General features: G+C 42.3%; 1 protein-coding gene and 1 long non-coding RNA gene across 3 annotated transcripts in view; one reads left to right on the plus strand and one right to left on the minus strand.

Moving 5' to 3' along the window:
- Nucleotides 1–877: 877 nt before the first annotated feature.
- Nucleotides 878–18,404, minus strand: part of LOC103113199 (cytochrome P450 2J2) — a 34,615-nt gene continuing 17,088 nt past the window's right edge. For both annotated transcript variants that reach the window (XM_007522722.3, XM_060206305.1), the window contains exons 5-9: nt 15,373–15,549; nt 12,976–13,117; nt 11,914–12,098; nt 4,139–4,277; nt 878–1,495 (exon numbers count right to left, since the gene is read on the minus strand). In XM_007522722.3, coding sequence (XP_007522784.2) covers nt 1,317–1,495; nt 4,139–4,277; nt 11,914–12,098; nt 12,976–13,117; nt 15,373–15,549 — 822 coding nt within the window. In that variant the 3' untranslated portion in view covers nt 878–1,316. The remainder of the gene's footprint in view (nt 1,496–4,138; nt 4,278–11,913; nt 12,099–12,975; nt 13,118–15,372; nt 15,550–18,404) is intronic.
- Nucleotides 7,874–14,329, plus strand: LOC132542940 (uncharacterized). Its single transcript, XR_009553910.1, has 4 exons — nt 7,874–8,133; nt 9,308–9,379; nt 12,927–13,230; nt 14,153–14,329. It is a non-coding gene; the product is annotated as an uncharacterized LOC132542940 (long non-coding RNA).

The raw sequence follows: 18,404 nt of genomic DNA on the forward strand, positions 1-18,404 counted from the left end.
TCATCCTAAAAGTTGGCCATGGGGGGGGGCATCGATAGCTCATTGGGTAGTGTACTGTTATCACGTGTAAGAATCTGATGCCTAGGCTCCCACATGGGATGTCTGCAAGGGAGGGAGACACTTCATGGGTGCTGTAGTGTATCTCCCTCTCTCTGTCTCCCTCTCTCCTCTCATCCTTTTTCCAGAAGAAGTTAAAAAATGGCCTCTGGGAGTATTGGAGTGATGTATGCACTGGGCCCAGCAATAACCCTGGTGGAAAGCAAAAGAGAGAGAGAAGGAGGAGGAGGAAAGACAAAAAAAAGAAATTCACCACTTTTATTTGTAAGAAAAGAAGGTCACACTCACCACATAGTTATATCAGTGTAAAATGATTTGGGATTGCACACCTGATAGAAGATTTGAAGGTAGGGACACACACACACATACACACACAGACACACACACACACACACACAGACAAGAGAGAGAATGCACTGAGGTATTGTGTTTGCACAATTTCTTCATTCCAAAACTGTCCTTTTCAGTTAAGTAGGTTATCTTAAAGTCAGAAACTAGTTCCACAAGCTTTTCAAGTTTGGTTAATTGTAACACTGCTTGAACCTGGTAGTGTTTCCTAAGGTAAACCACAGAGAGTTAATTTTTTTTTTCAAAGTATGGCTATAAACAGTGAATAATACCGGCATCGCTGACTTCTCAGAAATCCATTCCTTCTGAGACAGAAGCAACCAACCGCAGCCCAGTGCTCCAAGGTGTGAGAGCCAGCATGGCCAGCGCCCTGCGGTCTAACCTCCAGCCACTTGGCACCACTGTTGAAATCAGCTCAGCGGGTGAGAAACACAGTCACATCCCAGGAAGGAGACAGGGAAGAGATTATTACTCTGAGTTAAATTCCATGTTTTTATTGTTTTCAAGTCACTTATGGGTCATAACTTCTCACAGTAATGATATGTTCTGAGAGGAAATCATTATACTCTTTTTTTTTCACCTTCTATAAGAAAGGGCAGATTATTTTGACATCTTTCCCTCAAGGTAGCACTGGGGGTGAAGGCAAAGCTAAGCCCTTTTTTTTAAATTTATTAATATATAGGGTCAGGGAGCAGACTGAGGCCTCAGGCAATCAATTACTGATAGTCACTGCTAATTCCCTCCCTAGAAGCTCAAAGTTGGTATTTGGATCCGGTTCCCTCTAACCCTGATTTCTCCCATCTTTCCATCAAGCTACGTTCATTCTGTCCTCACTTCTGACAGAGTCCAGTAATTTCAGAAGACATCACAATACCTTTGGCTTTCCTTTCCCCTCTTTTCCCCCAACCCCTTCAGGCCCGAGGAATGGCACGGATGTGGTATTTGACAGGTGAGATAGTGAGGCCCATTCTGAATTTCTCAGTCAGCTTCTCATTGTCTGGGGGCCTGAAAGTAAAATTTTGCAAAAAGACAGTGAAGAAAATGAACAACTCAGTCCTGGCCAGTTGTTCTCCAAGGCATACCCGCTTTCCTGAAAGACAAGAACAGAAGGCAAGTTCATTTCTCACAGGATGAAGACTGTTGGAGAGATTGAAATCTTTTACCACATCTTACAAAAGCCGAGCTGAGAAAAGGCCTGATAGGCCCAAGGGATTTCCAGACAGTGACTCATTTAAAAACTTGACTGTCACTTGTGTTAGAGGTCACAAGAGACTCCTGTCTCAAACTGGTATAGTCATTCACTGTGCTGCTTTACCATATGCTTGGCCCAAGTTCAAACCCAGCCCTCACTGCCCGGAAGGAGGCTTTGGTGCTGTGGTCTCTCTCTGTTGCCGGGCTAGCTTGCAGGAGAGAGGATCCAGGAACTTGTGGCGGTGTGGTAATACAATTCTTTATTCACACGGGAATGCCCCAGAGTCAGGTGTGAGCACAGAGAGTTAAGCAATGTGATGCCAAACTACAATGGCCACTTCCGCTCTGCATACCAGCACTTCTTGAGGTAGGGACTCAGGAAAGAAAAGAGAGCAAAACCAGGAACAGAAGTGGGTTTTGGGGGATAAAACCGGAAGTGGCAAATCGGGAACAGAGATGGCTAGGAAAGGGGGTAGAGAGAGGCAGAAGGCATGCTGGGAAGGTGGAAGCATCCTTAGCAACTGTTGCCATGGTTTTAACTGGTGGGATTAATATACCCTGCAGGCAGGGTGGATCTCGAGGTAGAAAGTAGATCAGGAAAAACAATGATTGTGTAAATAGGCCATACTATCAGCAATGCAGCATGGAGCAGGGGGAGCTGGTTTAATGCCCGACACTCTGTCTCTATCTAAAACCAAAAGCAAAACAAACAAGCCTGCTACCTTACTCTGGGGGCCAACCACTCCAACTTACTTACTTGGTGTTAATTTCCTGTGTGCTTTTGCAACTTACTTATTTGGTTTTGAAAAAAAATTATTGCCACCAGGGCTATCACTCAGTCTTGGTACCAGCACTATGAATCCACCACTCCTAGAAGTCTCTTACCCATCTTAAATATTCCAAGTATGTCCCCCTTGCTTAATTGGGACTGACTATGATTTGTATTGACCAACACAATGCATTCTTTTAGATGCCATATTGCAATTTTCTTCTATTCCTTTCAAGTTGTTTTGCATTCAAATGTATTAAACTTTATTTTATAAAGGAATTTAAAAAGGCAAAAGTGCTTACAGACTCATTTCCAGTTACACCTGAGATAATTCAAAGACACGTCTTTTTTTATTAATTATCTTTATTTCTTGCATATAGATAGCCATAAATTGAGAGGGAAGGGGTGATAGAGAGGGAAAGAGAGAGAGACACCTGCAACACTACTTCGACACTTGCAAAGCTTTCCCCTGCAGATGAAGGAGGCACTCAAACATGGGTTCTGGTGCATCGTAACGTGCACTCAGCCAGGTGCGCCACCACCCGGCCCCTCAAATACATTTTTTTTCTGCCTCCAGGGTTATCACTGGGGCTTGGTGCCTGCACCATGAATCCACTGCTCCTGGAGGCCACTTTTTCCCATTTTGTTGCCCTTGTTGTTGTCATTTTTGTTATTGTTGTTGTTGTTGGATAGAACAGAGGGAAATGGAGAGAGGAGGGGAGACAGAGAAGGGAAGAGAAGGACACTTGCAGACCTGCTTCACCACCTGTAAAGTGACTCCCCTGCAGGTGGGGAGCTGGGGGCTCAAACCAGGATCCTTGCATGGGTCTTTGTGCTTTGCACCATGTGAGCTTAACCCACATGTGCTACTGCCCACCCCCACTCAAAGACACTTCAAAATGCTCATGTGGATAAGCACTAGTACCTCTCATTTCCCTGATCCATTCCATTACTATAAATTAACTCTCAACTTGTATCAGATGTATAAAACCCTATAGCAGAGCCAAGATGGTGACTTGGAGACAATACCTGGTGTGAGCTCCACAAGGAAACTGCTTCAACCTGGGATTCTTGGAGAGACCACCAGGTTCCAGATGCTACCATGATGCCAACCAGACTTCCCTGGATAGACAACCCCAACAATGTGTCCTGGAACCCCACCTCCCCAGAGCCCCTCTCCAGTGGGGAAAGAGACAAGTTGGGAGTATAGATTGACCTATCAATGCACATGTTCAGTGGGGAAGCAATTACAGAAGCCAGACCTCCCACCTTCTGCACCCCATAATGACTCTGGGTCCATATTCCCAGAGGGATAAAGAATAGGAAAGCTGTCAGGGGAGGGGATGGGATACGGAGTTCTGGTGGTGGGAATCGTGTGGAGTTTTACCCCTCTTATCCTTTGGTTTTGTCAGTGTTTCTTTTTTATAAATAAAAAATGAAAAAAAAATAATGATGGCATATCCAAGCTTCCTTCAGCATGATGGAAGGCTTGAGTTTCTGTTCCTAGCATTCTGGGGGGAAAGTGAGTGTCACAGACAGAAGAAAGTGAAGTTGAATCTCTACTAGTGGCAACAAGACTTAGAAAATATGACCAACTCAAACCATGCCCATCCCAGAGAACTTTGAAGTGAAAATAAATAACCAGTGGAAGGTGCACTGGGCAGGGCTACCTGGAGGCATTGCATTCCAACCAAGAGCAAAGGATGACTGGGCGAAGGTCGTGGAGTGAGAGCTGAGCTTGGGATTTGCACACACCTGTTTATTACAACTTACCTATTGAGAAAGGCAGGAAGGATTCCCTTTTCTTAAACTGTCCATTCTCCAGAAAATGCTCCGGGTTGAAACTGTTAGGTGTGGTCCATTCTGCAGGGTCCCTGTGCAGTGCAGTCAGATTGGTCAAGATCACAGTCCCCTGGAGAAAGCAGAAGGCTCAGGTAAGATTTCACTCAGGTAATAAACATACAAGTAGAGCTAGTAGTCTTGTCGCACCCTGAGCCTCCCTTACTCCAATCCACCCACCATCATTTTTTTCCAAATTATTTTACCCCACCCCATCATTTTATCAAAGGGATAGTTTTCTGCAGTACAGTTGTTGACATGTGAGGACAAATTCACATCATTAATTTTTAAATTATTTTTATTCATTTATTGGATAGAGACAGCCAGAAATTGAGAGGAGAAGGGTAGAGAGGGAGAGAGACAGAGAGATACCTGCAGCCCTGCTTTACCACTCCCACTCGTGAAGCTTTCCCCCTGCAGGTGGGGGCCAGGTGCTCGAACCCAGGTCCTTATGCACTGTAACATGTGCGTTCAAACAGGTACATCACCACCCGGTCCTCTCAGCCCCATATTCCTTTCTCCTTGCAATGGGCTCTAAGCTCTTAATACCTTTCCTTCTTCTGGAATTTAACTATTGATCGTCTTTTAATCTTCAGCTCCTGCTTGAAAGATTTTGACCATGCCTGTGACTTTTACCCATTTCAGCTAGCTTGTATCTTCATAAAAAGGGAACTGCACAAGGACCAAGGACCAGAATTCGAGCCCCTGATTCCCACCTACAGCAAGGACATGTTATGAAGGGTGAAGTAGGTTAGCAGATATCTGTTTTTCTCTTTCACTCTCTGTCTCTTCCTCCTCTCTCACTGTCTCTCTATCTTATCCAATAAAATGGAGAAAATGGCCACCAGGAGCAGTGGATTCATAGTGCTGGTACCGAAACCCAGAGACAAGCCTGTAGGCAAATAAAGAAAAAAAAAGAAAAGAAAAAAAGAAAGAAAAGAAAAAGAAACTTTGTCTTTCTTGTATGCATCACTGGTTGAATGTACTTTGTTGTATGATCATATTACTCAGGGTTAATTTTTTCAGTTCTGAATATTTTCAAAGCTTGATGGATGTTGGGTGAACCAATGAACCAGTAACTGCTATTCTGAGGACATTCTGTAACAAATTCTAGACCCAATGTCCTACGTTGAATCACTTTACCTTCACCTATGGTGGTGGATTTAAATAAAAGGTAAAGAAACAGGTGGTCTGGGAGGTGGTGTAGTGGATAAGGCATTGGACTCTTGAGCATGAGGTCCTGAGTTCAATCCCCGGCAGCACATGTACCAGAGATGTCTGGTTCTTTCTCTGTCTTCTATCATTTCTCATGAATAAATAAATAAACTCTTGTTGGTATGCTTCTAAAACCCCTTCTGTTTCATTGGTTTAATCCTCCCTGCTAAACATTGTATTCTATTTATATAACCACTGTTAACTAAGCACCACCCTGCCTGCAGGGCATTGGTTTAATCCCCACTGGTTCATGATGTCTTTTTGCTCTGCTCCCTCTCGTAGTCACCCTGATTTGCACCAGTCTCTTTTCGCTCCACCCTCTCTATGTGACATCCTGTTTCTACCCTACTTGGCGAGTATATATATAAGGACAGGATTGTGATAGTTTAGATAGCTTAGATTGTGCTGTGTTCCACGTGAATAAAGACTGAACTGCCTACCACTCAGCCAAGAGTCTCTGGTCATCTCTGTCTCCCTCCCACGAAGCTAGCTAGTGTGGCAAAATCTTTTTTAAAAAAAGATAAAGAAATGGAAACTCTTGAGAGTTTAAGCAATGTGCCCAGAGTCACAAAGTAAGAAGAGACAGAGCCAAGATTTGAACAAGGTCTACAGGATGGAAAAGCCGTGGCTCTGTAACAGCTAGGACTCTACTCAGTTCACAGGATGATTTACTAAAGTTGATGCTGAAAACCAGTGGAGGGTAGAGGAGACAGTTTAATAGTTATGCTAAAACCCTCTACTGCCCAAGGCTCTAAACTCTCAGATTCAATCCACCACCCATCATAAACCAGAGCTGATCAGTGCTCTGTTCTCTTAATATCCCTGTATCTCTCATTAAAATAAATCAAATAAAATATATTTTAAAAAGCAACAAAAGATGGGGGCTGAGCAGTAACTCAACGAGTTAAGTATACATGGTGCAAAGCGCAAGGACCAGTGTAGGGAATCCCAGTTTGAGCCCCTGGCTCCACACCCTGCAGGGGGGTCACTTCACAAGCAGTGAAGCAGGTCTGCAGATGTCTATCTTTCTCTCCTCCCTTCTGTCTTCCCCTCCTCTCTCCATTTCTCTCTGTCCTATACAACAACAGCAATAACAACAAGGGCAACAAAATGAGATAAATGGCCTCCAGGAGCAGTGGATTCGTAGTGCAGGCACTGAGCCCCAGCGGTAAGCCTGGACTAAAACAAACAAACAAACAAACAAATAAAGGTAGAAAGAAAAACATTGTTGGGAGACATACTTCTGGGTATTGTTCCAAAGAACATAAAAACTTTTTAAAAGAAAAATTATTATCTTTATTTATTGGATAGAAAGCCAGAAATTGAGAGGGAAAGGGGTGATAGAGAGGGAGAGAGACAGAGAGATGCCAGCAGCCCTGCTTCACCACTCATGAAGCTTTTCCCTTGTAGGTGGGGACCGGGGGCTTGAACCCGGGTCCTTGAGTACTGTAATGTGTGCACTCAACCAGGTACTCCACCACTCAGCCCCTGAAAACAATTTGAAAAACAATCTGCATTCCTATGTTCAGAGTTGCATTGTTCGTGCCAACCAAAACCTGCCAACAAACTAAATACTACTGACAAACAACTGGATAAAGAAGTTGTGGGGGTCGGGTGGTAGCGTAGCAGGTTAACTGCATGGGGAGCAAAGTGCAAGGACTGGTACAAAGATCCTGGTTTGAGCCCCCCGCTCCCCACCTGCAGGGGAGTCGCTTCACAGGCAGGTTTGCAGGTGTCTTTCTCTCCTCCTCTCTCTCTTCCCCTCCTCTCTCCATTTCTCTCTGTCCTAACAAGGATGACATCAATAACAACAATAATAACTACAACAATAAAACAAGAAGGGCAACAAAAGGGAAAATAAATAAATATTTTTTAAAAATTTAAAAAGAAGTTATAATAAACGTTTATCCAAGGAAAATACCATTCAGCTACTTGAGAAGACAATAGTGATCAGACTAAGTGACATAAGTCAGAAAGTGAAGGCCAAATGCTGGATGGTTTTGCTTATACGTGGAATATAAATAGCAAAGCACACCAAATGCAAATATCGAAGGGAAATGCAACCAAAACATCTCTGGAAAATAAGATGACCAAAAAGACGGGGAGGGGGGGAGAGTGGGAAGAATAGGGAGAGAGGGTGAACTGAATGGTAGTGGCGTTAAGTGATAAGTTTGGTGAGACTCACACACATACAAAGACATGAAAACAAAGTACCCCAATACAGAAATCAGTGACAAGTCCATAAAATTGGATTTCAGAATTAGACAATAGGAGGTGTCTGCTGAGCTAAGCTGATTACCTGCAGTTAAGTAACTGCCAGAAAAATGCTATGCAATAATTGAGAGTTCAGTCATCGCCTATAGGTTATTCAGTTATTAAGCCAGTAGTGACTGCAGCGATAGCAGCAATAGATTCCCCGCCCCCTCCCCAGGTACGACCAATAACTGCCTCTTGCTCAGTCTATTACGTCATGCTCAGGCACTACAGTCAGCTGAAGCAGACAAACTGAAAAAGATCTACCAAGGCCCACTGAGGTGTTCAGAAAGCTGAGCTGTTAGTGCAATATGCATAATGGACACTAGAGGGAACTAAAGAGTTGTCTAGGGAGATCGAAAAAATGTCAGCTGAGTTGAAGCGAAATAAAATTTTTCTTTGCGAAGACAGACATTGAAATACAGACCAATTGAAAAAAAAATTAGGAAGGCACTTAAAAGGTAACTCCAACAAAGATATCAAGGCATAGAACAAAAGAAAAGGTGTCCTGGGAATCCTAACAGAGCTGCTTCTGATACTACTGTCACTCTGTAGTTGAGTGATCTTATCACACACTGAGTTGCTATGTCCTAATCTTATCAACTGGGAATAACAGACTTATTAAGACATTTCAGAGGACCCATATAGTCTATGGCACACGTGCAATTGTTAAATAATTGTAATTTCCTTTCTTTACTTTTTCTAACAATTGATAGTATGCATATTTGGAGAGTTTTCCCTTGAGAGATAAAAGTCTCATCAAGGGCTTCTAAATAAAAGCTGGAAAACTATATATGAGGATATTATGTTAAAGATCCCAGAGCTTTAGTGTGAGGATGGTCCAAAAGGTCTCCAGTGACCTTTCATTCTATGATTTCAAGATTGTGAAGGAGAACTTTTTTACACTACTTCTGGCAGGGGGGGAATGATTGTAAGGCAAGGTTTGAATGAAATTTCTGCTTCCTATGTTCACATAAAGATTCACCATGAATTTTACATAGTGTAAAATAGTGAAAACCCTACAGCAAAGAAGTCCGGTCTTCATCTAAACATAGCTGACTACAGGAATTCCTGTTCTCCTTTATAGTAGTTACTCTATCTATATCCATTTGTCTAGTGCTCTAATGAACACACGTGAAAAGAAATCTCTAGTTTTATGTCAAGCATAATCTCTTTCTCTCTCTCTCTTTCTCTCTTCAGCTCTGGTTTATGGTGGTACGAGGGATTGAACCTGGGACTTTGGAGCCTCAGGCACAAGAGTCTCTTTGCATAACCACTATGCTATCTACCCCTGCCCCCTCAAGCATGATCTTTCTATCTTAGTTACTGTATTTTGGATAGGAAGAGATATTGAGAGGGAAAGGGGGAGACTGAGAGAGAGTGAGACAGAGAGACACCTGCAGCACTGCTTCACTTGTAAAGCTTTTCCCCTGCAGATGAGGAACAGGGGCTTGAACTCAAGTCCTTGCTCACTGCACTGTGTGAACTCCATCAGGTGCACTACCACCTGGGCACTGTCTATATCTTTGTATGTAATTTATTAGGACAAGTATACAAGTTATATTTATTTCTCAAAGGGCTAAAAAATAATTTTGCTCACTTTTGAAGCCTGTTAAGTTTTTTTTTTTTTTTTAGCGAGACAAAGACCAGAGCAAGCACTGCTCCTGCATTTGTGGTGCAGTGGTAGAAGCCTAGAGCCTCACACAGGTAAGCAATTTTCTCTACAGATTGAGCTAATGCTCTGCTCCTTATTTAAAAAAAAATTAAGTTAATGATTTATAAGATTATCAGATAATAGGGGTCGAGTTCTGCCCTACTCAACCACCAAGGTTCTGTGCCAACTGCTCTCTCTAAGCCAAAGATAATCCACATAGATCTCCCAAGGGCTTAGAATGGGTTGGCTACGGTTTTTGTTGTTGTTGTTGTTGTTTTGTTTGTTGCAAGTTCATGTGTTTCAGTTCTCTGTATGCCAGAGACATCTAGTAATTATCTTTTATTTCCTTCCTTACTTCATGAAACCTAATCACTTTCTGTTGCATCCATTCTGCCCTAAAGGGCATATTTTCAGCCTCTTAAATTGCTGATTAGTACTCCATTGAGCATATGTTCCATAACTTCTTTACCCAGCTGTCTGTATATGGGTTTTTAGGTTACTTCCACATGCGGATGACTGTAAATAATGCAGTTATGAACATGGAGGGGTGTCATTTGGTTACTGGGAATAATATAACTGTGGGCGCCTCTCCCCTTTCTTCATGAGACTGTTTTGCTGTTTCTGGATCATTTATCTCTGGACCACTCTGTGGTTTCTGCCCAACGCCAGCCCACAGGAGCCCAACGCCAGCCCATAGGAGCCGGCTTTCCGCCTCATGGCGTGGGGCATTGGGTGCGGGCTCCCCCCATGCTGCTCAGCCGCTGGGAGCAGGGCAGCAGACATGGCAGGGCCATGGAGCAGGGCCGCGGTGGCCTATCATGGCTGCCACTCCGGAGCACCTCTGCCCACGCCTTCTGCATGGCTGGCCCGCCCACCCTCATGCTATAAAGTCTGGACAGATCCCAGACCACCTGGAGACCGAGGGTTCCCTGCCAAAACTGGGCCCCCTGGCCGAGATCTCCAGCTCGTGTCTGAAGGCAGACAAGCTAGAACACACATAGATTCATCCAGAGATTGCAACCTACAATTCCTAGAAGTGGAGCTGCGGGAATGGAGCTGCGTGGGAAGCCACCTCCGGATGGTGACCCCCCCCAACAACTAAGACAGTACAGATCTAAATTCGTGTTTAAAATGACATGTCTTCACGACAAAGGTTTCTCTCCTTGTGTATTAAAGACCATGTTTATGTGTGTGTTTAAAGTTTGGTAACATTAACTTTAAGATTAAAAATATAACTTTAAGGCTATATTCTTACCAGACAGAGTTAAAGGAAAAAGGTTTTCAACGTAATTCTCATAAAGATAAAATTAACTTACATTTAAAGTCTGAGGTAAAAATTAGTTTAAATATCAATATATTTTAACCAAGTTGGTCTAAACAAAACCTGCGCACACCTAGGGTGTGTCTCCATCTTGAATGGGTGTAACAAAAGGTTAAATAGACTTGTTGATATGTAAAACTCTCGATTACCTTCTCTATTAGAAATGGTAGATTACACAATGGCTATGCTAATGATTCTCTTGCCTGAGGTTTTCTTTCCTTGATTCTTATGTCTACCTTTTCACATTCTATTGTTTAAACTTTAAACAACCTTAAAATCATTCTAAAAAAGACTTCTAATTGTAATAGTTATCAATTGTGATAAGCTTCTAACCTGCTACAAGTTTTGTTTCATACGTAAGTGAATTGCAACTGTCAAGTTCTCTGCAGAAAAGCAGAATTCTGATGGCTGACATTCCCCATCAAGACAGACGTACAACAATTCGCCCGCTGGCAATTATTTGGTGGACATCTGCTTTGGACTTCTATCGGACTCACTGGTACACCTCAGACACTTTGCACAAAACTAGCAGCTTCCCTTATGCTGCTAGGTTTCTCAAAGACTGACTACAGCCATGCCTTGGGACTCTAGGCCTCACCCTCCTCCCATGCTAGAAAATGCCCATCAAGGCAAGTATGCCCCCCAGAGGCAGGAAATGTTTTTTTAAGCTGATAAAGTTTTGCCCAGAGGCAAAAAATGGCCCCCTCAGGCCTTCCCTTGGCAGCACACTGGTTCTTGTTACTCGCTTACATGTTTCTCCATGTTTGTGCCAGTTTCTTTTTTGAAAATGCCTGTACGATATAGGTTTATGTTCACCCCACACCCCTGATACTGTAGTCATTTAGTTAAAAAGAAAAGGGGGAATTGTTGTATGCTTTACATTGGTTTGGTCTAGCTCTCTCCCCGCCAGAATTGGTTTGGCCCCTGCTAGTTTCCGGGCCCACTTGTCCCCGCCCGAAGGGAACCCCTACAGAGTTCCAGAGTTCTTGGCGCCACCGCGTGAGGAAAAGGATGCAGGAGAGTTCTGTGTGGTGGTTAGTTTAAGGGTCTCTCTCTGCTGCCAGAGGAGAAAGACAGGAGAGCACATGTTTGCCTGCTCGTGAATAAAGATATACAGCTTCCCATCCCAGCCGTGTGTCCCCGAGTCTGTCTCTGTTCACCACCGTGAAGCTAGCCTGGCCTGCTGGAACCCCCTGAAACATTAACGACAGGCGCTTATCATGCAAAAGATAAACTTGAAAAGTAGAGGTAGGGAGCCCTGGTTACCTTGCGCAGGTCATATCCAGCCAGGGTGGTGTCACTCACCACTGCCCTGGGCACATTCAGAGGAAGGATGTTGCCCATTCTCTGAACCTCATGGATGACAGCATTGGTGTAGGGCATAGACTCCCGAACAGCCATGTTGGGTGGTGACTGGCCAATCACTCTGTCGATCTCAGCTTGTACCTTTTCTGGAAAAGAGAAGGGTCTATTGTGTTTTGATTCCATGACTTTCCTTGAGAATGGTTAAACCAGGGGACTGCTTCATAAAATTTGGCTAAAAGTATAGCTCTTAGACTCTAGATTCTCAAGAAGGGTTTTGAGAACTCTGAGGTTAGACAAATCTGGCTATAAACTCTCTACAGCATTTTTGTCACAGTGTTCAAACTCTTTGAGAGTCTGAGTCTTTACCTGTAAGGAGGTTTGGAGACTTATCTCAACTGATTTAGACAAGAAGGAGAGAGAGATAGAGAGACAGAGACAGAGAGAGATAAATGGATAGAGAGAAATAGAAATTACTAATTGGTCCCTAAAATCTGTTTTCTTCTTTATCTCCAATATTATTTTGACTTGCTACTTGGTTATCCAGCTAAAAACTACAACTCCTAGATTATCTAGTGAATCTATGTGATCCTTTAAGTTCTGGATAACAGAATGGACCAAGAAGAGATGTTTAATACTTGCCTTGCCATTAAAAGGAAGGGTATATTATTCTTCCCCTTCACTGGTGGAAAGGTGAACCCTTTCTGATAGTACCATCTCTGTAGTATTGGGGCTTGAATTTGGACCATGTACATGGCTAACCATATACCCTGCCCAGTGACTTATCTCACTAGATCAATGACAGAAAACTTAAAAGAATTCTCTGTGATGAGAATCTTATCATAGACTTGTATCGAGATCCATGAGGATAAAACACTCTGAGGAGACGGTGCAAAAACAAACAAGCAAAAAAATATAGTTGTTTTCCTGTCTTTCTATTCTATTCTGTCATGCTCTCTTCTGCCTTCTACTTTGAGGACACACAGTCCAGAAGGCACTTTTCAGTGCTGATTCGCTGATGCTCACCTTGGACTTCTGGATTGAGGGCCATGTAAAGCAGACCCCAGCGCAACGTTGTCGAAGTTGTCTCAGTTCCCGCAAAGAAGAGGTCCAGAGTGGAACAGATGAGATTTTCTTCATTGAAACTTGAACTGGTGTCACTCTTATGCTAGAAAGCACAATGTTTACTGATGTATTCTATGAGTTCATTTACCTCAAGACAGAGATTTCAGTCAAGAATATGAAAGGAAGTATTCCGAGGACTAATAGTGTCCCCTTCAGGTACCTTATGGCTGTTAATAATTAGTCACGTCATGTCATTGTCTTGACCAAGAGATAGATAGCTTGGGTGGATAAAAACCAAGGCATTTATTTTCTTCCTTCTTTCCTTTTTTTTTTTCCCTTCCTTCCTTCCTTCCTTCCTTCCTTTTAACTGTTTCTTTTTTAAACATTTAAATTTATTTATTTATTTATTATTGGATAGAGTCAGAAAAAAACTGAGAGGGGAGGGGGAAGATAGAGAGAGGGAAAGAGACAGAGAGACACCTGCAGCCCTGTTTCACCCCTTGTGAAGCTTTTCCCCTGCAGGTGGGGACCAGGGGCTTGAACTCAGGTCCTTGCGCACTGTAATGCGTGTGATTAATGAGTGCCACCACCTGGCTCCTATTTTCTTTCTTTTCAAAAATTTTTTAAATTTATTATTTATTTATTTTTAAACTTTTCTTTTTAAAAAATATTTATTTATTTATTTCATTTTTGTTGCCCTTGTTTTTACTGTTGTTGTAGTTATTATTGTTGTTATTGATGTCATCGTTGTTAGGACAGAGAGAAATGAAGAGAGGAGGGGAAGACAGAAGGGAGGAGAGAAAGATAGACACCTGCAGACCTGCTTCACCGCCTATGAAGGGACATCCCTGCAGGTGGGGAGCTGGGGGCTCGAACCAGGATCCTTATGCCAGTCTTTGTGCTTTGGGCCACGTGCGCTTAACCTGTGGCGCTACCGCCCAACTCCCAATTTATTATTTATTTTTAATGAAAAAGAGAAAGAGAGATACAGACAGACAGACATTAGGGCACTTATCAGCTCTGGCTTTTGGTGGTGCTGGGGATTAAATCTGGGGCCTCAAAGCCTCAGCCATGAGAGTCTTTTGCACCACCATTATGCTGTCTCCTCAGCCGTCTATTTTTCTTATTTTTCTTTCAGCCTATAATTTAGGAGAAGCTGCTACTGTTGTGGAAAGACAGACTTGAGTCCCAACATTGGTCATATCACATACTACCTGTGTGGGCTAGGCTAAGTTGTATCGTCTCTCTGTTCTTCTCATGTTTTATAAAATAAAAGTAACAATACACACACCTTAATAAGAATTTGTGAATCATGTGAGACACAAAAGACACACACCAACTATATCAACATAGGTTACTCAAAAGAATAAACTGACTTCCTCTTAGAAGCAATTCTCATCTCTAATCTCATCTCAACAGCAACAACAAAGCAGCTTTTCTCCTGTGTCTTTCCTATCATGTTGGAAAGTGGTAAAGGATAAAGGAGGCAAAAGTCCCACTTTGAACTTGAGGCTCCACTCTGTCATTCCACTTAGCTTTACACTGTTCTTCACTGCGAGTTAAGGGAAGGAATTAGCAGCTATGATGCAAGTGGTTAAGTGCACATATTGTCATGCACAAGGAACCATGTTCAAACCTCCAACACCTACCTACAGAAAGAAAGCTTCACATGTGGTGAAGCAGTGCTGCAGGCATCTCTCTCTCTTTCCTTCCCTATCCCCATTTTCTCACCATTTCTCTCTGTTCTATCAAATAAAATAAAAATGATTATAATAAATAAATAACACACCTTAGGGGGAAAAATCACCTTGCATTATCCCAGTGGGCTCAATCTAATCAGAATTTTTTCTAAGATACAATCAGGAAGGTCATGAAGGGAAGTTGTAATGATGGTAGTAGGTAAGTTGCTTCTGATTTTCAAGAAAGAATGAGGGGACATGAAGTTAGAAAAATTAAGGAACTAGATTCTTCACTGTGCCCGCCCCCTGACAAAAAAAAAAAATCTTCTGAAGTATCTAGCCCTATCAGCATATCAATTTTTAGCCCAGTGAAACTGGTTTTAGATTTTTGGTCTGAATAACTATAAGATAATAAATTTGTTTTGTGTTAAATCACTGGGTTTGTGCTAATTTGCTACTACTTAAATAGAAAATTAAGTACTAGGGAGACAGTATAATGGTTATACAAAAAGGCTTTCATGCCTGAGGCACCAGAAGTCCCAGGTTCAATAACCCAACACCACCACTAGCAAGAACTGAGTTTTAAAAACAGGAACAAACAAAAAACAAATCAATAACATAGCATAGCCTCACCCCCACCTCCCTTTTATGCACAAAGCACAAGAACTTTGTTTCATACCTTTTCTATTTCAATGAGGTAAGCATCAATAAAGTCTCTTGTTTCAGCAGGAATCCAGTCACTCTTGTGTTTTTCAACTACTTGAGCAACAAACAACTTCAGCTCTTCCCAGTACTTAAAGAGTTTTTTGTGAGGTCCTGGTAAGAAATTCATCACCCTTGGAAATATATTGAAGAGCTACTTGGCAAAAATAAAAACAGTCATGAAGACAACACGGTACCAGACTTCCACATTTTACAACAAATTACCTTTCACTTTCTTTTACTTGTTGGTCCTTAAGTGTTGGTGTGATCCTTGAATCTTCATATCTCTTTAACAAAGCATTTCAATGTTCTGTCCTCACTGTATCCAGTTTCAGACCACTTCTTACTACCCCAACTTCTTTGGTATTCGAATTCACTCACCAACCTTTCAAATGGGCTTCACAGTTCCATTCTTTTAAAAAATTTTTTTATAATATTTATTTGTTTGCTGGATAGAGACAATCAGAAATTGAGAGAGAAGGGGTGATAGAGAGTGAGAGAGACAGAGAGACACCTGGAGCACTGCTTCACCACTTGTGAAGCTTTCCCCCAGCAGGTGGGGGCCAGGGGCTTGAATCTGGGTCCTTGCGCACTGTAACATGTGCGCTCAACCAGGTGCGCCACCACCTGGCCCCTCCATTCTTTTTTTAAAAATATTTTTGCTTTTATTTTATTGGGAGGTTAATAGTTTATAGCGCAGTTGTTGACACATGCGTTACCATTTGTCACCTCATCATGACAGTTGTCTGCAAAAACACTCCTACTCTAGGCCCATTATGCACCAGGACTCCAAAGCCCCCTAGTTCCAATCTTCTCCCTCCCCAGAGTCCTTTGCTTTGGTGCAATACACCAAACGCAGTCCACGTTCTACTTCCCATTTCCCCTTTCTGTTTTTATTTCTCGAGTTCTGCCCATGGATGAGATCATCCCATATTTATTCTTCTCTTTTCAGCTTATCTCCAGTTCTATTTCTAATGCCATTCTCAGTCTCCTTCCCACAGATTTGCCAGAGGGACAATTTAGTAGTTTAATTTGATCATCTCACTGCTTGACTCTTAATCCAATGACACTCAAAGTAAGAGTTGGCCTTGGTTACCACCTTGGTGCCTACTCTGTGCCATCTAAGATAGCATCAAGGTTGTTCCTGCCCATGGTCTGTGCAATGCTCTTTCTTTATTACAGGGTTGCTCAAATGCCACCCTCTGGGTGCCATTTCACCGGATGACCCCTTTAAGGAGCAACACACCAGCCACCCTCTTTTTATTCTTTTAGCCCATTTTGTTTCTCTTCATGAAATCTGTCACTAGTGTGAGTGTGTATATGTGAGTGGAGAGACACTAATCTGGCTCCATCTATCTATATACCTTTATACGATACGCAGCTACAGAAACTTGTCTCCACGCACTTGTTGTGTCTGTGTGGGACGTACTTTACTAAAGTGAGTTTTACTGTGATGATTCTAGAAAAAAATCACAGCATAATGACAAATCACCTAGCCTGAAAGTGAGACACACTTGGGGTTGACTATTGACTTTATAACTATAATAATTTCACAACAGGAATAACAGTGATGACGTAATTTATTGTTCCTTAGTTTAATTAGACACCAGTGAGGCCCCGGTGTTATGTGGTAACTAAACAACATGAGCTCCGTGTAACATGTAACCAGAGTCAATGGGTCATCGTCTCCATATTCCTACATACACCATGCTGCTCATTTTATTTCTGTAGGGTGGTAAAAATTTAAAAAAAACATGAGGTACAACATGCAGATGCCTGCTCTATTTGGATAAGTCAAGAAATATGTTTCACCTTGTCTCTAATATTCCTCTTTTACCTTGTCAGAAATTCATTTTCCCTGGTAAAGTCAGTTGAGAACTCACTGAACTCTTACTACTTTAGATTCTGTCTTAGTAGAAGGAAAGAAGACAAAATTACTCAACTGGACACTGCCTAGACAAGAAGTGAGAACAAGGGATTCAGAATTTGACAGTAGTATCACAGAGTCATTACACCTTACTGGTATGTCTAGAATCATGCTGATGGTTTTACAGCTTTGTTATTTATAGGTCCATTTGACTCTGAGCACATATACTTATCAGAAATAGACTAAGTTCACTTTCAGAAATCAGAGTGATGGGAGTTGGGTGGTAGTGCAGCGGGTTAAGCGCAGGTGGTGCAAAGCGCAAGGACCAGCGTAAGGATCCAGGTTCAAGTCCCCGGCTCCCCACCTGCAGGGGAGTCCTTTCACAGGCAGTGAAGCAGGTCTGCAGGTGTCTGTCTTTCTCTCCCCCTTTATATCTTTCCCTCCACTCTCCATTTCTCTCTGTCCTATCCAATGACGACATCAATAACAACAATAAGAACTATAACAACCATGAAAAACAAGGGCAACAAAAGGGAATAAATAAATATTTTTTTAAATTAAAAAAATAAAATAAAATAAATCAGAGTGATTTGGCATGCATGTCACCATGTCCGAGGACTCAGGTTCAAGCCCCTGGCACCCACCTGTGGGGGACAACCTTCATGAGCAGTGAAGCAGTGTTGTAGATGTCTCCCTTTCACTTTCTCTATCCACCCCCCCTCATCCCTTTCAATTTCCTTCCATGTTTCTATCAAAAATTAATTCATGAATTAAATGACTCTTTACAAAAAAAAAAAAATCAGAGTGGTGACCACAACACACAGGGTCAGTTTTTCCCTACAAAAGGCTTGTGGAAGATTGTCCAAATTCAGTGAAGTAGCTGAAAGACCAATAATAATATAAGCAGTATTATTAGCAGATTCACAAACTTAAAGGGACCAAAATGGAGTGAAGGGTCCCCCCCACAGGAAGTGGTGAAGCTTGAATCTGAATGTTCTATGCTCTATACAATTAGGTGATGGCCTTGCAAATAGTGGAACCACATTGGGAGCCTTTAGACATGATTGTGTCCAGGTACTTAATACAAGAAAAAAAGAGTGAATGTGTCCACTTGCATATCTGTGTAAAAAATGTAATGGAAG

This window comes from Erinaceus europaeus, chromosome 13 (assembly GCF_950295315.1).
Source record: "Erinaceus europaeus chromosome 13, mEriEur2.1, whole genome shotgun sequence".
Lineage (NCBI taxonomy): Eukaryota > Metazoa > Chordata > Mammalia > Eulipotyphla > Erinaceidae > Erinaceus > Erinaceus europaeus.